We start from the raw sequence: 16,397 nt of genomic DNA on the forward strand, positions 1-16,397 counted from the left end.
ATATCACTAAAAGATAAGCCTCCCGTGACAGGGTCTTGCTATGTTGCCTAGGGTGGTCTCCAACTCCTACGCTTAAGCAGTCCTCCCACCACAGCCTCCCAAAGCGCCGGGATTACAGACATGAACCACCGTGTCCCACTGAGCCTTTAGAAAACTGATACAACCATACATAACAACAATACAATTATCATTCTTTTCTTTTTTTTTTTTTTTTTTTTTCTTGAGATGGAGTCTCTCTCTGTCGCCCAGGCTGGAGTGCAGTGCTGCAATCTTGGCTTACTGCAACCTCCACCTCCCAGGTTCAAGCAATTCTCCTGCCTCAGCCTCCTGAGTAGCTGGGATTACAGGCACGCACCACCATGCCCCAGCTAATTTTTGTATTTTTAGTAGAGATGGGGTTTCACCATGTTGGTCAGGCTAGTCTTGAACTCCTGACCTCATGATCCATCCACCTCAGCCTCCCAAAGTGCTGGGATTACAGTCGTGAGTCACCGCACCTAGCCACAATTATCATTCTTAATATTCTTTTTTTTTGAGACAGGGCTCACTCTGTCACCCAGGCTGGAGTGCAGGAGTGTATAGACCTTGCAGCCTTGAACTCCTGGCTATGGCAATCCTCCCTCCTCAGCCTCCCAAAGTGCTGGGATTATAGGAGTGAGCCACCATGCTGCCTAGCCTTAATATTTCCTGTGTTATGAGATATTAAGTCTGTTCAAATTTCCAGCTATCTCATAAAAATACATAATTTTTTGGCAATGTTTGTTTGAATTGGGATTCGAATATTGTAATACATTGCAATTGGTTATTTCAGTTTATTTTAAGCTATATGCTTCCCATCCACCCTCTTTTTTTTCCCTTTGCAATTTATTTGTCATAAGAACTGGATTGTTTGTCTTGTAGAGGTTCCCATAGTGTGGGTTTTGCTGAATGCATCCCTATGGTGTAGTTTACATACAGCGGTGTAGTGTATATAACCCCTTCTCTTTCCCATAAATTCATGTTTGAGTTTTTTGGCAAGATTGCCTTGTAGTTAGCAGAGTATTTGTACATCCAAAAAAAGAGTCTGTGTATGTACACATATATACAAAGTATATAAAGGTTTTATATCAAATATACAAAAAAGCTTAAAAGAATACACTGGGCCAGGCACGGTGGCTCATGCCTGTAATCCCAGCACTTTGGGAGGCCGAGGCAGGTGGATCACAAGGTCAGGAGATCGAGACCATCCTGGCTAACATGGTGAAACTCCGTCTCTACTAAAAATAAAAATTAAAAAATTAGCCGGGCGTGGTGGCAGGCGCCTGTAATCCCAGCTACTCGGGAGGCTGAGGCAGGACTGTGGCATGAACAACCCGGGAGGCGGAGCTTGCAGTGAGCCAAGATCGCACCACTGCCTGCACTCCAGCCTGGGTGACAGAGACAGACTCCGTCTCAAAAAAAAATACAGTGAACACTCTCCTGTTCTAGATTGGATAGTTAGCAACCTTTTGACATATTTGATTCTTTCTACATATATATACACACACACATTTTTTTTTTTCTTGCTGTGCCATTTGAAAGTACATTGAAAGTACTTTTAGGCCGGGCGCGGTGGCTCAAGCCTGTAATCCCAGCACTTTGGGAGGCGGAGACGGGCGGATCACGAGGTCAGGAGATCGAGACCATCCTGGCTAATACGGTGAAACCCCGTCTCTACTAAAAAATACAAAAAACGAGGCGGGCGCCTGTAGTCCCAGCTACTCGGGAGGCTGAGACAGGAGAATGGCGTGAACCCGGAGGCGGAGCTTGCAGTGAGCTGAGAGCCGGCCACTGCACTCCAGCCTGGGCGGCAGAGCAAGACTCCGTCTCAAAAAAAAAAAAAAAAAAAAAGAAAGAAAGTACTTTTAGCATGCATTCTCCTACCTAACCATAATACAATTATCATACCTTAAAAAAATAATAATTTTCTGATATTGAATATATTATCCATATTCAAATTTTCCCTACCCATCGACTTTTTTTTTAAGAAGCCAGAATAGTAGTCAGATAAATCTAAAATCCCACATTTTGGATTTATCTGATTTCTTCAGGGACATGTTTATCTTTTTATATCTTATATAAAAAAGAAATATCTTATATTTCTTTAGGTTTGGGTGTTCTGATCAAGTTTTAAAAATGATTTGCTTCCCTTATTATATTCCCTTAGCCTTTTTTTTTTCTTTTTTGCATACTCTTAGCTTTTAAAAATTTCACCTTGTTGCCACAGAACTCTCTCAGGGAGGTTGTATGAGCTCATTTCGATGGAACAGAGGTGGTGACTTCAAAGGACGAAAGTGGGATACAGACCTGCCCACCGATTCTGCTGTAAGTCCCTAGATTCATTCATTCATTTATTTATTGTTGATTGACTGACAGACACAGGGTCTCACTCTATCACCCAGGCTGTAGTGCAGTGACATAGTCACGTCTCACTGCAGCTTTGATCTCCCAGGGCTCAAGTGCTTCTCCCAGCTCAGCCTCCCAAGTAGCTGGGACTAGGCCCGAGCCACCACACCCAGTTAATTTTTTAAATTTTTTGTAGAGATGGGGTCTCACTTTTTTGCCCAGACTGGTCTCGAAGTCCTGGGTTCAAGTGATCCCCTTGCCTCAGCTTCCCGAAGTGCTGGGTTTACAGACATGAGCTACTGTGCCTGACCCTTAGATTTATTTTGTTTTTTCAGTTTAATGTTTCCGTTACTGGATTTATGTGTTTTTGTTTGCCTATCATAAGAATAAGTATTAAAAAATAATTTAGAAAATAAGGTATTTATAATAGTATCAGCATGTTCGCCCAACCACTGTTAATATTTTTGTGTATTTTTTCCTTTTACTTGGTTGCTACTATTTTTTAATGTTTTTATCATTTTGTAATTCTCCTGTATGTAAAATTATGTATTCTTCCACTTCTGTAATATTTAGGGGTTTTTTTTTACTTCAACCTCCCCGTACCTAGATATTTTTTCATTATTACACACTGTCATTTAACTATTCTCCTATAGTGGACCTGAAAGTTTGAGACACTTTTGGTAGAGAAGGGATATTTACTTGTTTTTTGATCTTAAGTAATACAGCATGCAAATAGTGTGATGCGCATTGCTTTCTTGGGATTGTCACTTTAAGAGAGACTCCTAGAATTATATTTAGGAGATCAAAGAACATAAATGTTCTTGTGTGCTTACGAGTTTTTCAAAATTATGTTCTCTCTTTTTTTTTTTTTATAGTGACTTACGGGTGAAAATTAAGTTTTATGTTGAGATTCAGATTGAGAATGTATTTTATCTTGGTTTTGCTATTAACTGTGTTGGTATGAATGATCCACTTAGCAAAAGACTAAGAATGCCCTGCTTTTCTAGGGTTGCTATGGAAAACTAAAAATGTAGATCAAATATGTAGGGAATGGGAGTCTGGTGTTTAAGCCCCACCCTCCACCCCTACCCTCAACAGATAATGGTAACTTTGTAGGCTGGAGTATTTAAACTTTTTCAATTTGAAAAGGAAACCTTCCCATCAAAATATAGACTGATTTGATGGCAAATATCTTTTTCTATTTTAAGTTTTGAGTAGATTATTTGAATTAAGCCTAGCTTCATGTCTTAAACACACTGAATTCCTTTATGATTTAGGAGAGGAATTAGTGAATTCCTTATCTTTATAGGAAATAATACTTTCAATTAAAAGAATAGGTGTGCTACCTGAAGTATGTGTTTTTATCTTTTTATTCTACAGATTTTATCTTGTAAATCTAACCATTTGACAGCATTTTTCTCATTCACTCTTTAGAGAAAAATTTTTTAATTGGAATCGTTATAAATACAGATGTTTCTAAAGGGCTACATCCATGCTAGATTTTCATGCTGACTTAAAAAAATTATTTCTTCATCCTCAGATCATCATGCATGTATTTTGCACCTACCTTGACTCCAGATTACCTCCACATCCGAAGTATCCTGACGGAAAAACTTTTACTTCTCAGCACTTTGTTCAGACACCAAATAAACCAGGTATAAACCTCTCCTAAAAGAATGTCTTGAGATTTTCACACAAAAGATCTCTGGGGGTTTGGTTTTTTAATGCAGCATATTTCCTTCCTTTACAGATGTTACGAATGAGAATGTTTTTTGCATTTATCAGAGTGCCATCAACCCTCCCCATTATGAGCTCATCTACCAGCGTCATGTATACAACCTACCAAAGGTATTTCTATATAGAGAAGATGTTACAGAATGTCTTGGGTGATTTGCTTTGATGATGTTTTTAAAATTATAATCTCATGTTAATAGAAGAAGTAAATTTTTTAAATTAGGGAAAATGTGTTTCATACATATATATTTCTTACTATAAAAGTAATATGTGCTTAATTTGGGAAAATATAAAGAATAAGAAGGAAACTGACTCATTCCATTACCTAAGGCAGCCATTGTTGATTTTTTGCTTGGTATATTGCCTTTTGGTAAATTTCATTTTGGTCTTATGTCTCTTTTTAGAGGCAGAGTCTAGCTCTGTCACTCAGGCTGGAGTGCAGTGGCATGATCATAGCTCATTGTAGCCTTGAACTCATGGGCCCAAGAAGTCCTTCCACCTCAGCCTCCCAAGTAGCTAGGACTACAAGCACGTACTGGTATACCTGGCCAATTTGTTTTTTTGTAGAGACAGAGTCTCTCCATGTTAACTCAGGCTGGTCCTGTACCCCTGACCTTAAGCAGTCCTCCCACCTTGGCCTCCTAAAGTGCTGGAATTACAGGTGTGAGCCATTGCACCTGGCCCTTTCTTTATATTTTTTATGGGCTAAAATGATTTATGTAGTTTTATATCTGCTTTTAAATATTAGCTTATAACATAATTTTCCATACTATTAAAAAATCTTCATAAATTTTTTGTTTGTTTTTTTTTTTTTTTTTTTTTTTTGAGACGGAGTCTTGCTCTGTCGCCCGGGCTGGAGTGCAGTGGCTGGATCTCTGCTCACTGCAAGCTCCACCTCTGGGTTCACGCCATTCTCCTGCCTCAGCCTCCCGAGTAGCTGGGACTACAGGCGCCCGCCACCTCACCCGGCTAGTTTTTTGCATTTTTAGTAGAGATGGGGTTTCACCTTGTTAGCCAGGATGGTCTCGATCTCCTGACCTCGTGATCCGCCCGTCTCGGCCTCCCAAAGTGCTGGGATTACAGGCTTGAGCCACCGTGCCCAGCCTTTTGTTTGTTTTTGTTGTTGTTGTTGTTGTTGTTGAGATAGAGTCTCACTCTGTTACCCAGGCTGGAGTGCAGTGGCGCAATCTCGACTCACTGCAACCTCTGCTTCCTGGGTTCCAGCAATTCTCCTGCCTCGGCCTCCCGAGTAGCTGGGATTACAGGCACCCACCACCACGCCCGGCTATTTTTTTGTATTTTAGTAGAGATAAGGTTTCACCATGTTGCCCAGGCTGGTCTCAAACTCCTGAGCTCAGGCAGTCTGCCCACCTCGGCCTCCCCAAGTGCTGGGATTACAGGCATAAGCCACCATGCCCAGCCTAAAAATAGTTCTTAATGGCTATAAAAAAAACTTCACTAGTATAATTTATTCAACCACTTCTCTACTCTTGTACATTTTGGGTATTTCTAATTTTTTATTATAAATACTACTGAAAAGGCGGAGGCAGGCGGATCACGAGGTCAGGAGATCGAGACCATGCTGGCTAACATGGTGAAACCCCATCTCTACTAAAAATACAAAAAAATTAGCCGGGCATGGCTGGCAGTGTGCGCCTTTAGTCCCAGCTGCTAAGGAGGCTGAGGCAGGAGAATGGCGTGAACCCGGGAGGCGGAGCTTGCAGTGAGCCGAGATTGCGCCACTGCACTCCAGCCTGGGTGACAGAGCAAGACTCTGTCTCAAAAAAATAAAATAAAATAAAATAAAAATAAATAATGCTGAAAATGTATCTTCATGCATACAGCTATCTGCATTCCTTTAGCCCAGAGTTCTAAAAGTGGAATTCTAGGTCAAAATATTTTTAAGACTTTAAAAATAACATATTACCAAATTACTTTATAATAAAGGTATTGTATCAATTTATACTTCCATTAATGTGTTTTACTTTTTTTGAAGTAGTCTTGCTGTGTTGCTTAGGCTGGTATCACATTCCCGGGTTCAAGCAATCCTCCTGACTCAGCCTCTTGAGTAGCTAAGATTATAATCACATACAGGTTTTTTACTTTTTTTTTTTTTTTTTTTTCCTGAGACAGAGTCTTGGTCTGTTGCCCAGGCTGGAGTGCAGTGGTGAAATCTTGGCTCATTGTAACCTCTGCCTCCCAGGTTCAAGCGATTCTCCTGCCTCAGCCTCCCGAGTAGCTGGGACTACAGGCGTGTGCCACCACACTTGGCTAATTTTTTTTTTTTTTTGTATTTTTAGTAAGAGACGGGGGTTTCACCGTGTTAGCCAGGATGGTTTTGATCTCCTGACCTTATGATCCCCCTGCCTTGCCCTCCCAAAGTGCTGGGATGACAACAGGCATGAGCTGCCACACCCAGCCTGGTTTTTTACTCTTGATTACAAGCATCAGTTCTGTTGATAACCTTTGTAATTATTTTCGTTACCAGCGTCTTTACTGAGAAACTTTACATTGGCTATAGTGATAAATTGTGCTCTCTATCAGATTCTCAGTAAGATATATTAATTTCTTTCAAGTTTAATATTTTGTCTTTGTATGTAAATACTTTGGGCCATTGAAGTTCTTGTTAATATCCATGCCAATCTTTGTTTTTTAACCACTATCTGTTCTTTTTCCTTTTCCTTTTCCTTATAGTATAAACATTATCTTTTAAAAATCATACATTCTCTCAGATTCTTGAGTTAAAAACACATTAAATCAGAGTAAGTGGGGAAAAGTTAACCTGTAAATTGAAAATCTAAATTTGGAACTGTTTTTACAGATCAAAAATTACATATAATAGTTTGATCTTAGAGCTAGCAATATGCTGCCTAGTATTCCCTTGCAGATAAAATAAATTCATATCTAATACGTTATTTATATGCTAAAGTATATTCTGATATATTTTAAAGTATGACTCAAACCTTTTTTTATCCCAACACTTGTTTATACCATTACTTTGGGGGATAGAGCATTTCTGTGTGTGTAGTGTACAGGGGCACCAACCTCAGAATAGCTCTCCAGGCTCTTCCAGGCCTTAGTAAGTGTTTCTCCCCATGTGTGAAACACAGCCCCCCGGCCCCCCAGTGTGTTACCTTTCTGCTCATCTTTCAGGTTGCAGCTTAAAATACAAAAAAAAAAAAAATTAGCCAGGCGTGGTGACAGGCACCTGTGGTCCCAGCTACTCAGGAGGCTGAGGCAGGAAAATGGCGTGAACCTGGGAGGTAGAGGTTGCAGTGAGCTGAGATCACACCACTGCACTCCACCCTCGTCGACAGAGCAAGACTCTGTCTCAAAACAAAACAAAAAAATCTTTCCCTCAGGGAGGCATTCTGTCGCTAACTAGCCTAAATCAGACACTGCATCTTCATATGTTCCTGTGGCACCTCCTCTCACAGCATTCCTCACGCTTTGTTGTGATTCTTAGTTGACTGTCTGCCTTCCCTACTGGCTCTTATGTCCTTGATTACATGTATCCTTTCTGTCTTCCTCACTGCAGTATTCCCACTTCCTAACACAAAGCGTGGGTATTTTGTTTCATGAATAAATGAAAGTCTGAATTGTACGGAATTCTGAGTTAGTAGGATATGAATTGATAAGATATACATTTACCTACCAGACTGAATCTTTTTGGTTTGGATTAAATCTTGTCTTTTTTGTCTTTGTTCCAGGGCAGAAATAATATGTTTCATACATTGTTGATGTTTCTCTACATCATAAAGACCAAAGAGTCAGGAATGCTTGGGTAGGTACTTACGCATTAAAAACGTAAGTAGTTATTTACTGATTTTCTTCCTATGTTAAGATGCTGCAGAAGGCAGCAGCATGTAACTGAAGATTTATGGATTGAACAATAGATAATGGCTTCAGCCCTGTCACAAACTACCTCTGCTATTTTGGGCAATCCATTAACTACCTCCTCAGAACCCATTGGTAAAAGGCAAGTGGACTACATCGTTAGCATTATAGTTGTGTTCCCTGAAGGAATAATTCTGAGATAGATAAAAATTAGACTCTTGCCATTTAAAAAAAAATTTTTTTTTAAATCTGGAGTCTGTTTTTTTCCAAGCCATTTCATTTCAGACACAAAGCATTCTGCAAAGTGTTTACACTTCCAGAGAGACGGAGTTGGTACCCATTCCATAATATCATTAACTGCAGTGGAAAAGTAGTCAGTTGAAATCGTTTACATACTTGGTAACAAAACTCACATATTGCAAGAAATTCAAAATTTTAGTATTTTCATTTTGATGATTAGAAATTTGAGTGTATCAAATGACATATGAAATAAGTAGACCCCAGCTAAAGCTAGGGATATTTGTAGTGCCTGATCTGGAAGTTGGAAAACCTGGGTTCTGGGTCCAGCTCTGCCATACTAAGTAACCTAAGGCTAATAAAAAAAAAACAAAGGTATGGGCTTGGAGCAGAAGGGATTGTGGTCATTTCCACTTCGGATATGCATGCACCTTTAAGTTTTAGATAGCATCCTGTAAACTCTAATTTAGAGTTTATACATGTCCTAGAACTGTGCTGTCCAGCCACCAGCCCTGTGTGGCACTGAACACTTGAAGCAGGACTAGTCCAAATTGAAGTGCACTAAAGTGTAAAATGTGTAACAGATTTCAAAGACATAGCCCCCAAAAAGTAAGATAACTCCTTAAAAATTGTATATATTTGTTACATATTGAAATACTAGTTTGGATAGATTTAGTTAAGTGGAATATATTCTTAAAATTAATTTGACCTGTTTATTAGGTATCTACTAGAAAATTTAAAATTATGTGGCTTGCATTTGCTGTTCATACCATATTGTATTTTTATTGGACAGCACTGCTGTAGAGAAAGCAAAGCTCCTGTCTTCATTAGATGCAAAGATTAAAACAGACATGAACAGAAATTTGTAAACAAATATGAACATTTATTAGCTTTTTTTTTTCTTTTTTTTTGAGGTGGAGTCTCGCTTTTTTGTGTGTGTGTGTGCGATGGAGTCTCACTCTGTCGCCCAGGCCGAAGTACAGTGGCACTATCTCAGCTCACTGCAACCTCTGCCTCCCAAGTAGCTGGGACTACAGACGCCCGCCACCATGCCCGGCTATGTTTTGTATTTTTGGTAGAGACGGGGTTTCTCCATGTTGATCTCAAACTCCTGACCTCAGGTGATCCGCCTGCCTGGCCTCCCAAAGTGCTGTAATTACAGGCATGAGTCACCACCCCCAGCTATTAGCTTCTTTTCTCATATATTTTTTCCTGTTAGAAAGATTAGGAAACTCACTTTTGTGGGGCATCTAAACTAACAGGGTTTTTTATTTTTAAATTATGAAAATAATGCGTACTCAGTAGACAAGTATTTAACACAGCAGTGTATAAACTAGAACCAATTTCTAATTACGTGTAGAGACAGTATCTCACTATATTGCCCAGGCTGTGATCCACCCACCTGCCTTGGCCTTCTAACGTACTGGGATTACAGGCATAACCACTCCACCTGGCTTTATTTTTGTTTCTTTTGCTTAAAAATGTATTGTATCCAAACATAGTACTTTATGACCTAATTTTTACTCTTATGGTATATCTTGGACATTCTCCCATGTTAAATTTTCCATAAAATGTCTAGGAATGTTTGGTTATAAATATATATTAGATGGAATATGGAATTTGATATAAATATGTTGTTAATACATGTCAAGTATTCTTTATCTGAAATGCTTGGAACCAAGAGTGTTTCAGATTTGATTTTCTCCAGTTTTGGAATACTTGCAATAATTACTGGCTGAGCATCCCTAATCTAAAACTCCCCAGAATGCTCCAGTGAACATTTCCTTTGAGCATCATGTTGTCACTCAAAAAGTTTTGGGTTTTGGAGCATTTCGGATTTTCAGATTATAGGTGCTTAACCTGTATAATATAAATAAACAATTTTTGGTTTTAATTGAAAATGTATCTTTTCCTCTGTGGATCCAAATTGGTATTTTGATGCATAAATGGTTTGTCATGATAGCATGAGGTTTGAGTGCCATGTACAGTCTGTCATATGCATTAAAATGAAAAAGTGCTTAGTGGAGCAGCACTTTTTCATTTACTGAAATGTAATGAAATTTACTGAAAGGCCAAAAGAAATTGATACAATTTTTAAAGCGCTATCGTCTCTTAATGAGCAACTTATATATCGAAAATTAAGCATTTTAGACTAAAGCTAGTGTTTTTAAACTCAGGGGGAAAAGCTTAGAAATTATTAACCTTTTGAACATGAATAATTTTTTAAATACATCCTAAAACAAGTAGTTAAAAACTTTCCTGTAACTTAAAAGAAATGACTGAGTGGCTCAAATATAGTCCATTTGGATTTATGACCATAAACCCACAGATTGATCCAAATACATTATCAATTTAATGCCAGATATTTGTGCAGTAACAGGAATCAGATGAATGTCCTACTTGCAAAAGGAAAAAAAATCTAGACAGAATTCACTGCACAGTGACTTAAATGTTCTGTTCAGGAAAAAACACTATAAAGTTTAAAGTTAAATGACAAACTGAAACAAAGCATTATTCTGCTATAATATAAGCAGTAGTAATTGGGTTTGCAAACATAGCAAATCCAAGCTCATATTTGTTATATATAAAGAACATATATGATTTTATTAGAAAAATGGACAAAGGCATGGAAGATTTCTTCATAAAGTGTTTAGGGCCGGGCGCGGTGGCTCAAGCCTGTAATCCCAGCACTTTGGGAGGCCGAGACGGGCGGATCACGAGGTCAGGAGATCGAGACCATCCTGGCTAACACGGTGAAACCCCGTCTCTACTAAAAAATACAAAAAAATTAGCCGGGCGAGGTGGCGGACGCCTGTAGTCCCAGCTACTTGGGAGGCTGAGGCAGGAGAATGGCGTGAACCCGGGAGGCGGAGCTTGCAGTGAGCTGAGATCTGGCCACAGCACTCCAGCCTGGGTGGCAGAGCGAGACTCCGTCTCAAAAAAAAAAAAAAAAAAAAAAAAAGTGTTTAGGCAGCTCCTAAACACAAAAGATGCTTAGACTCTTGCACAAACAAGTCAAAATTAACTTTTTTTCTATCAGATTTGATATTATCTGTGTAGGGTCGGTGAGGGTATGAAGAAATGGAAAATACAGTTGATAGAAATTACCTGTTTTGAAAGGCATTTTTGGCAGCTTTTTACCAAAGTTAATACCGTCTCATAATTTAAAAAGTCATAGAGGGCTAAAAGTTCATGACAGAAATGAGCAGTTCCCTGTATTCCCCACGTCTGCTTCCCAAAGTAGACTGTAGTCCTCAGTGGCTTTTGCTTCTGTTATTACTCTCATCGTTCCAAATAATAACAGTATACAGCTCTCTTGATTCTTCAGTTTCAGATATTCTCTATTGATTTTTTTATTTTGTTAGGTGAGTAATTTCTTTCTCTTATAACCCTCTGATTCCCTCAGACTTTGAATACAGTCATATTACTCTCTGGAAGAGAAGTATATGTATTTTTTTTTATATGCAGTATGATTTAGTTTAATGTATTAATAATACACTTATGCAAACTCACTAAAGTATTCCCAGTAGTTAGTAAATTCCTAATTCAAATCAAGTAATACAGTTCTCTGAGAGGCTAGCATCTCCATATCTTCCATCTTTTAAATGTAATTGATACTTTTACTTTAATCTTGCTTGTTAAAATTATTGTTAGCTATTACCTGGTGTAATAGTTCTTGTTTACTGACATAAATCTATTTATTCTAAATTTCGGTTTTAAGCATAGCTAAGAAAGTAATTACTGTTACTGGAATTCACCTGATAAACTATGTATAACATAATTCATTACAATATCACATTAAATATCAGTTAAACATGTATTAATCATAAAGATTTTTGTTATTAGAAAAAGACCTTAAATGCTTGGCAACCAATTCTTTTTTTTTTTTTTTTTTTTTTTGAGACGGAGTCTTACTCTGTCGCCCGGGCTAGAGTGCAGTGGCCGGATCTCTCAGCTCACTGCAAGCTCTGCCTCCCGGGTTTATGCCATTCTCCTGCCTCAGCCTCCAGAGTAGCTGGGACTACAGGCGCCCGCCACCTCGCCTGGCTCATTTTTTGTATTTTTTTTTTTAGTAGAGACGGGGTTTCACCATGTTAGCCAGGATGGTCTCGATCTCCTGACCTCATGATCCGCCCGTCTCAGCCTCCCAAAGTGCTGGGATTACAGGCTTGAGCCACCGCGCCTGGCCAACCAATTCTAATAAAAATTTTTTTTCTCTTTATAGGAGAGTTAATCTTGGTCTATCTGGTGTGAATATATTGTGGATCTTTGGCGAGTAGCAGGTCATATATTTAATTCCAGACATTTGGACTTTTATTTCACTGAACCAGAAGTCGAAACTAAACATCTCTGAGCCACGGACTCTTCTGAAATAAAATACACATGTGTGTATGTTACAGACTCTTTAGATTTAACAAAAAATGTAGCAGTTATGAAATGTCATTGTAAAAATATGTCCTGTATCTTCTATATCAAGAGACATTACCTTTAATTTTATATTGCTTTTCAGAAATTTCAGGTGACTATAAAACTGCAACCCTTCAGATTTTTATTGACTCAAAACAGTGCCATTACCCTTAATGAAATAGATTGAGTCTTTTTTTCATTATAACCCCCAAATGAGAATCATCTACCTGATCCTTGTGCCACAAAAAATTTTTTTCAATCTATTTTTTTTTTTTTTTTGAGACAGGGTCTCTGTCACCCAGACTGGAGTGCAGTGGCATGATCTTGGCTCACTGCAACTTCTGCCTCCCAGGCTCAAGCAAAAATTCTCCTGCCTCCTAAGTAGCTGGGATTACAGGCACGCGCCACCACACCCAGCTAATTTTTATATTTTTAGTAGAGACAGGGTTTCACCATGTTGGCCAGGCTGGTCCCGAACTCCTGACCTCAGGTGATCCACCCACCTTGGCCTTCCAGAGTGCTGGGATTACAGGTGTGAGCCACTGCGTCCAGCCTCAGTTATTTTATTTAATAGTGTAAGTACTTAGAAAGTAAGAAAATTGCTGATTTAGGTTTTTGGTTTTTTTTTTAATGTTTCCCCAGCATTCTGCAAGTTAGGCCAAAGCCCACATTCAAAGAAATGAGATTAACTCTTTAAATAATGTGTTAAATGTACATATATTTTAAAATATTATTAAAGGAGGTTTGACAGTGTTGACATTTAAAAAGTCAACATTTGGATTAAATTTAGCTGGTAGTATTAATTTGGGTTTTAGTTAAGAGTCTGAGGACATCAAGAAAACTGTTTACCACTTTGGTTTTAGCAGCTCAGTTTTACTATTCCATAATGTGTTATTTTTAAAGTTCTCTTTTTAAGATCACAGTGATATCCTGTTTAAATTTTTAAAATATGTTCAAAATATCTGGAGGGTGAGAAGTTACCAAGTTTGTATGTTTCGTTTGACTCACCATCTTTATTTTCTGTATGTATGTGTAGTAACTGGCAATTGCGTATATTTTCTTGATTAACATATTAGAGACTGCTTCCATCATCTTATGTAAACCTGGAAACAGCTGAAACTAGTCTTTTCTGAAGAACTGTATATCAGTATTATTAGATGTGCATCCCATTTTGTCATTGCCTCAGACTTTGAATATGGTCATTACTCTCTGGAAGAGAAGTATAATTATTTTTTGTTGTTGTTATATGCAGTATGGTTTAATTTAAGATCTAGTAATAATACACATATGTAAACTTATTAAAGTATCACCAGTAATTAGTAAATTCCAAATTCAAGTCAGTACAGTTCTGTCTTTGTAAATTCTGTCTTTCAAAAAGTTGTTTGTGTTTTTAAAAGTTGATGTCCAAAGGAAAGGAGCTTCTTATCTTTTAAGTACTTTTGGTGTGTGTTAAATATTTATTTGCTATGATATTCTAGAAGAAAATATCAAACATGTTAAATATAAGAACATGTTAAAATTTAAATTTGTTATTTCAAAAGTTACTGAAGATGTCTTGGAATAACAGTTGTTATGCTGTTAAACTATATAGTTGCATACACTTTATTAAAAGCACTATGGAGAAAAATTTTAACAATGCATAAGACAAAAGGTCTTTTTTTCTTTATAGGACTTAGCTTTTAGTCTAAAAATTCAAAGCTATAATATTTTATTTTTAAAGTGACTCAAAAAAATACAGTCTACAATAAATATATACATAGGGATACACACTTAAAAAGATGTTTTGTTTGCATACTATTAATAAGTCTAGTGTGGATTACTGTACTCTGGGTAGCTTTCCTATATTAGCTTTTCTTCCCAAATATTTGAGCCAGTTTGTACTTAAATATAGCTTTTATTAAAAAATACTTTGGTGGATTCATTTGAATTCACCCCTCAGGAAGACAGTGCACTGCAAATAAGGCAATTTTTTTAGTCCTTGTGTTAAAATGAATAAATGTCTACTAATATCTCTGATCAAATGTTATTTACAGGATATATGTCACAAGTTTTTCTTTGATTGCTTGACTTCTTATGGGATCACATCCACTAATCTTCTAGATTACATTCACTTCATAATTTATCCTTTTCTTTGTCTATAAATATCATCCTTAAGCCAGATCTCTTTTAGAGGCATGTTAGGTATTTGTAATTTAGTTTCTACTGAGACATACAAATGTTATATTGTGTGGCTTTCTCAAACTAAAATATACTTGACACTGATATTTTATGTTTTAACAGTAAAGACACGCAGCATGTGGGGTGGCACTTTTTCTTTTTCTTTTTTTTTTTTTTCTTTTTCTTTTGAGACGGAGTTTTGCTCTTATTGCCCAGGCTGGAGTGCAATGGCACAATCTCAGCTCACTGCACTTGGCTCACTGCAACCTCTGCCTTCCAGTTTCAAGCAATTCTCCTGCCTCAGCCTCCCAGGTAGCTGGGATTCAGGCTCCCGCCACCATACCCAGCAAATTTTTGTATTTTTAGTAGGGACGGGGTTTCACCATGTTGGGCAGGCTGGTCTTGAACTCCTGGCCTCGTGATCCGCCCACCTCAGCTTCCCAAAGTGCGGGGACTACAGTCATGAGCCATCGCGCCCAGCCCTTTCTAGGCAGCTTTGTAATAGAAATGCACACATTGAAATGCACACATTCCTCAAAGGTCAGTCTTTGGTCCTCTGATTCACTGTATATGCTTTTCCTTAGAGATCTCAATTCATTCCACTTCATTTATCACCTCTCTGCCTTTGATTCCCAAATTCATCAAGCATAGTGTCTCTCCTGAGCTGTAGTGTTGATTTCCATCTACCTGTCAGACATTTCTGTTTGGATATTCTGTGAACCCCATGTGTGAAACTGAGCTCACATCTGCTCATATCAGCTTCCTTTTACATCCCTTTTTCTGTTCATTGTACTACCAGTTGCCCATGCTCAAAATTCTGGTGTTATCTTTGATTCCTGGAGCTCCCTGGATCCCCAATCCAATCAGGCAGCAAACCTCATCCATTCTTTCTTAACAATGTCTCTTGCAGCTGTATCTTTTCCATTTCTGCCACCACTATGCTCATTTACACCCTTATCAACCCACACAGGACTACTGCAGCAGCCTAGTTAATCTCACAGCTTTCGAATTGTTGCCATGCTTCTAGATTTTCCAATTCATCCTGCACATTCTCTTCAAGTTCATCTTCCTAGAACACCTGTTTGATCATTTCATCCCCCTGATAAATTCCTTAGCCTAACATTTAAAGCTCCACACAATCTAAAGCTCCACACAATCTGGCCCCAACCTGGCCTCATGCACCTAAACCCTTGGCTCCAGCCAGTGCAGGCTGCTGCCTGCTTGCTGGGTTCTGTCTGTGCTACTCATCCTGATCACTCTCTGGGGATTCCCCCTCTCAATCTACTGTCTTCCCCTGCATTGAGACTTCACTCTAATTAAACCTGCTATTTGGAGCTAGTCCTGACCACTCCAGATGGCAGTCATTTCTCCCCTTGAGTGATTAGATCTGTGCCCCTCCTTTGGCACTCAGCAGCTACATGGATGGATTCAGAAGTGACATTTAGTCAAACAGTAGGTCCTCATATCTTGTCTCATCCTTGCACAAGAACTGAGTTTCTTACTAGTCTGAGCTGTGCTGCTGTTCAAGTATACTTGTCAATGGTTAAAACTACCTTTTGGGAAAGCCTCCTATATTAGCTTTCCTATATTAACTGTTCTCCTCCAAAGGACACCTTTTGATCCCTCCAAGCGCACTGGCTTTCCTTTTGTGGCTAGACCTA

The 16,397-nt window shown here is 38.4% G+C and overlaps 1 protein-coding gene across 2 annotated transcripts in view; it reads left to right on the plus strand.

The window, feature by feature from the left end:
- The window catches only part of TMEM209 (transmembrane protein 209), a 44,333-nt gene extending 30,116 nt beyond the window's left edge, over positions 1-14,217 (plus strand). The window contains exons 11-15 of one of the 2 annotated variants that reach the window (XM_033192862.1): positions 2,246-2,343; positions 3,905-4,019; positions 4,115-4,212; positions 7,809-7,882; positions 12,398-14,217. In XM_033192862.1, coding sequence (XP_033048753.1) covers positions 2,246-2,343; positions 3,905-4,019; positions 4,115-4,212; positions 7,809-7,882; positions 12,398-12,452 — 440 coding nt within the window. In that variant the 3' untranslated portion in view covers positions 12,453-14,217. The remainder of the gene's footprint in view (positions 1-2,245; positions 2,344-3,904; positions 4,020-4,114; positions 4,213-7,808; positions 7,883-12,397) is intronic. The other variant, XM_033192863.1, reaches the window with a different exon arrangement.
- Positions 14,218-16,397: the final 2,180 nt, after the last annotated feature.

Source organism: Trachypithecus francoisi, unplaced genomic scaffold, assembly GCF_009764315.1.
Source record: "Trachypithecus francoisi isolate TF-2019V2 unplaced genomic scaffold, Tfra_2.0 Lachesis_group4, whole genome shotgun sequence".
NCBI lineage: Eukaryota > Metazoa > Chordata > Mammalia > Primates > Cercopithecidae > Trachypithecus > Trachypithecus francoisi.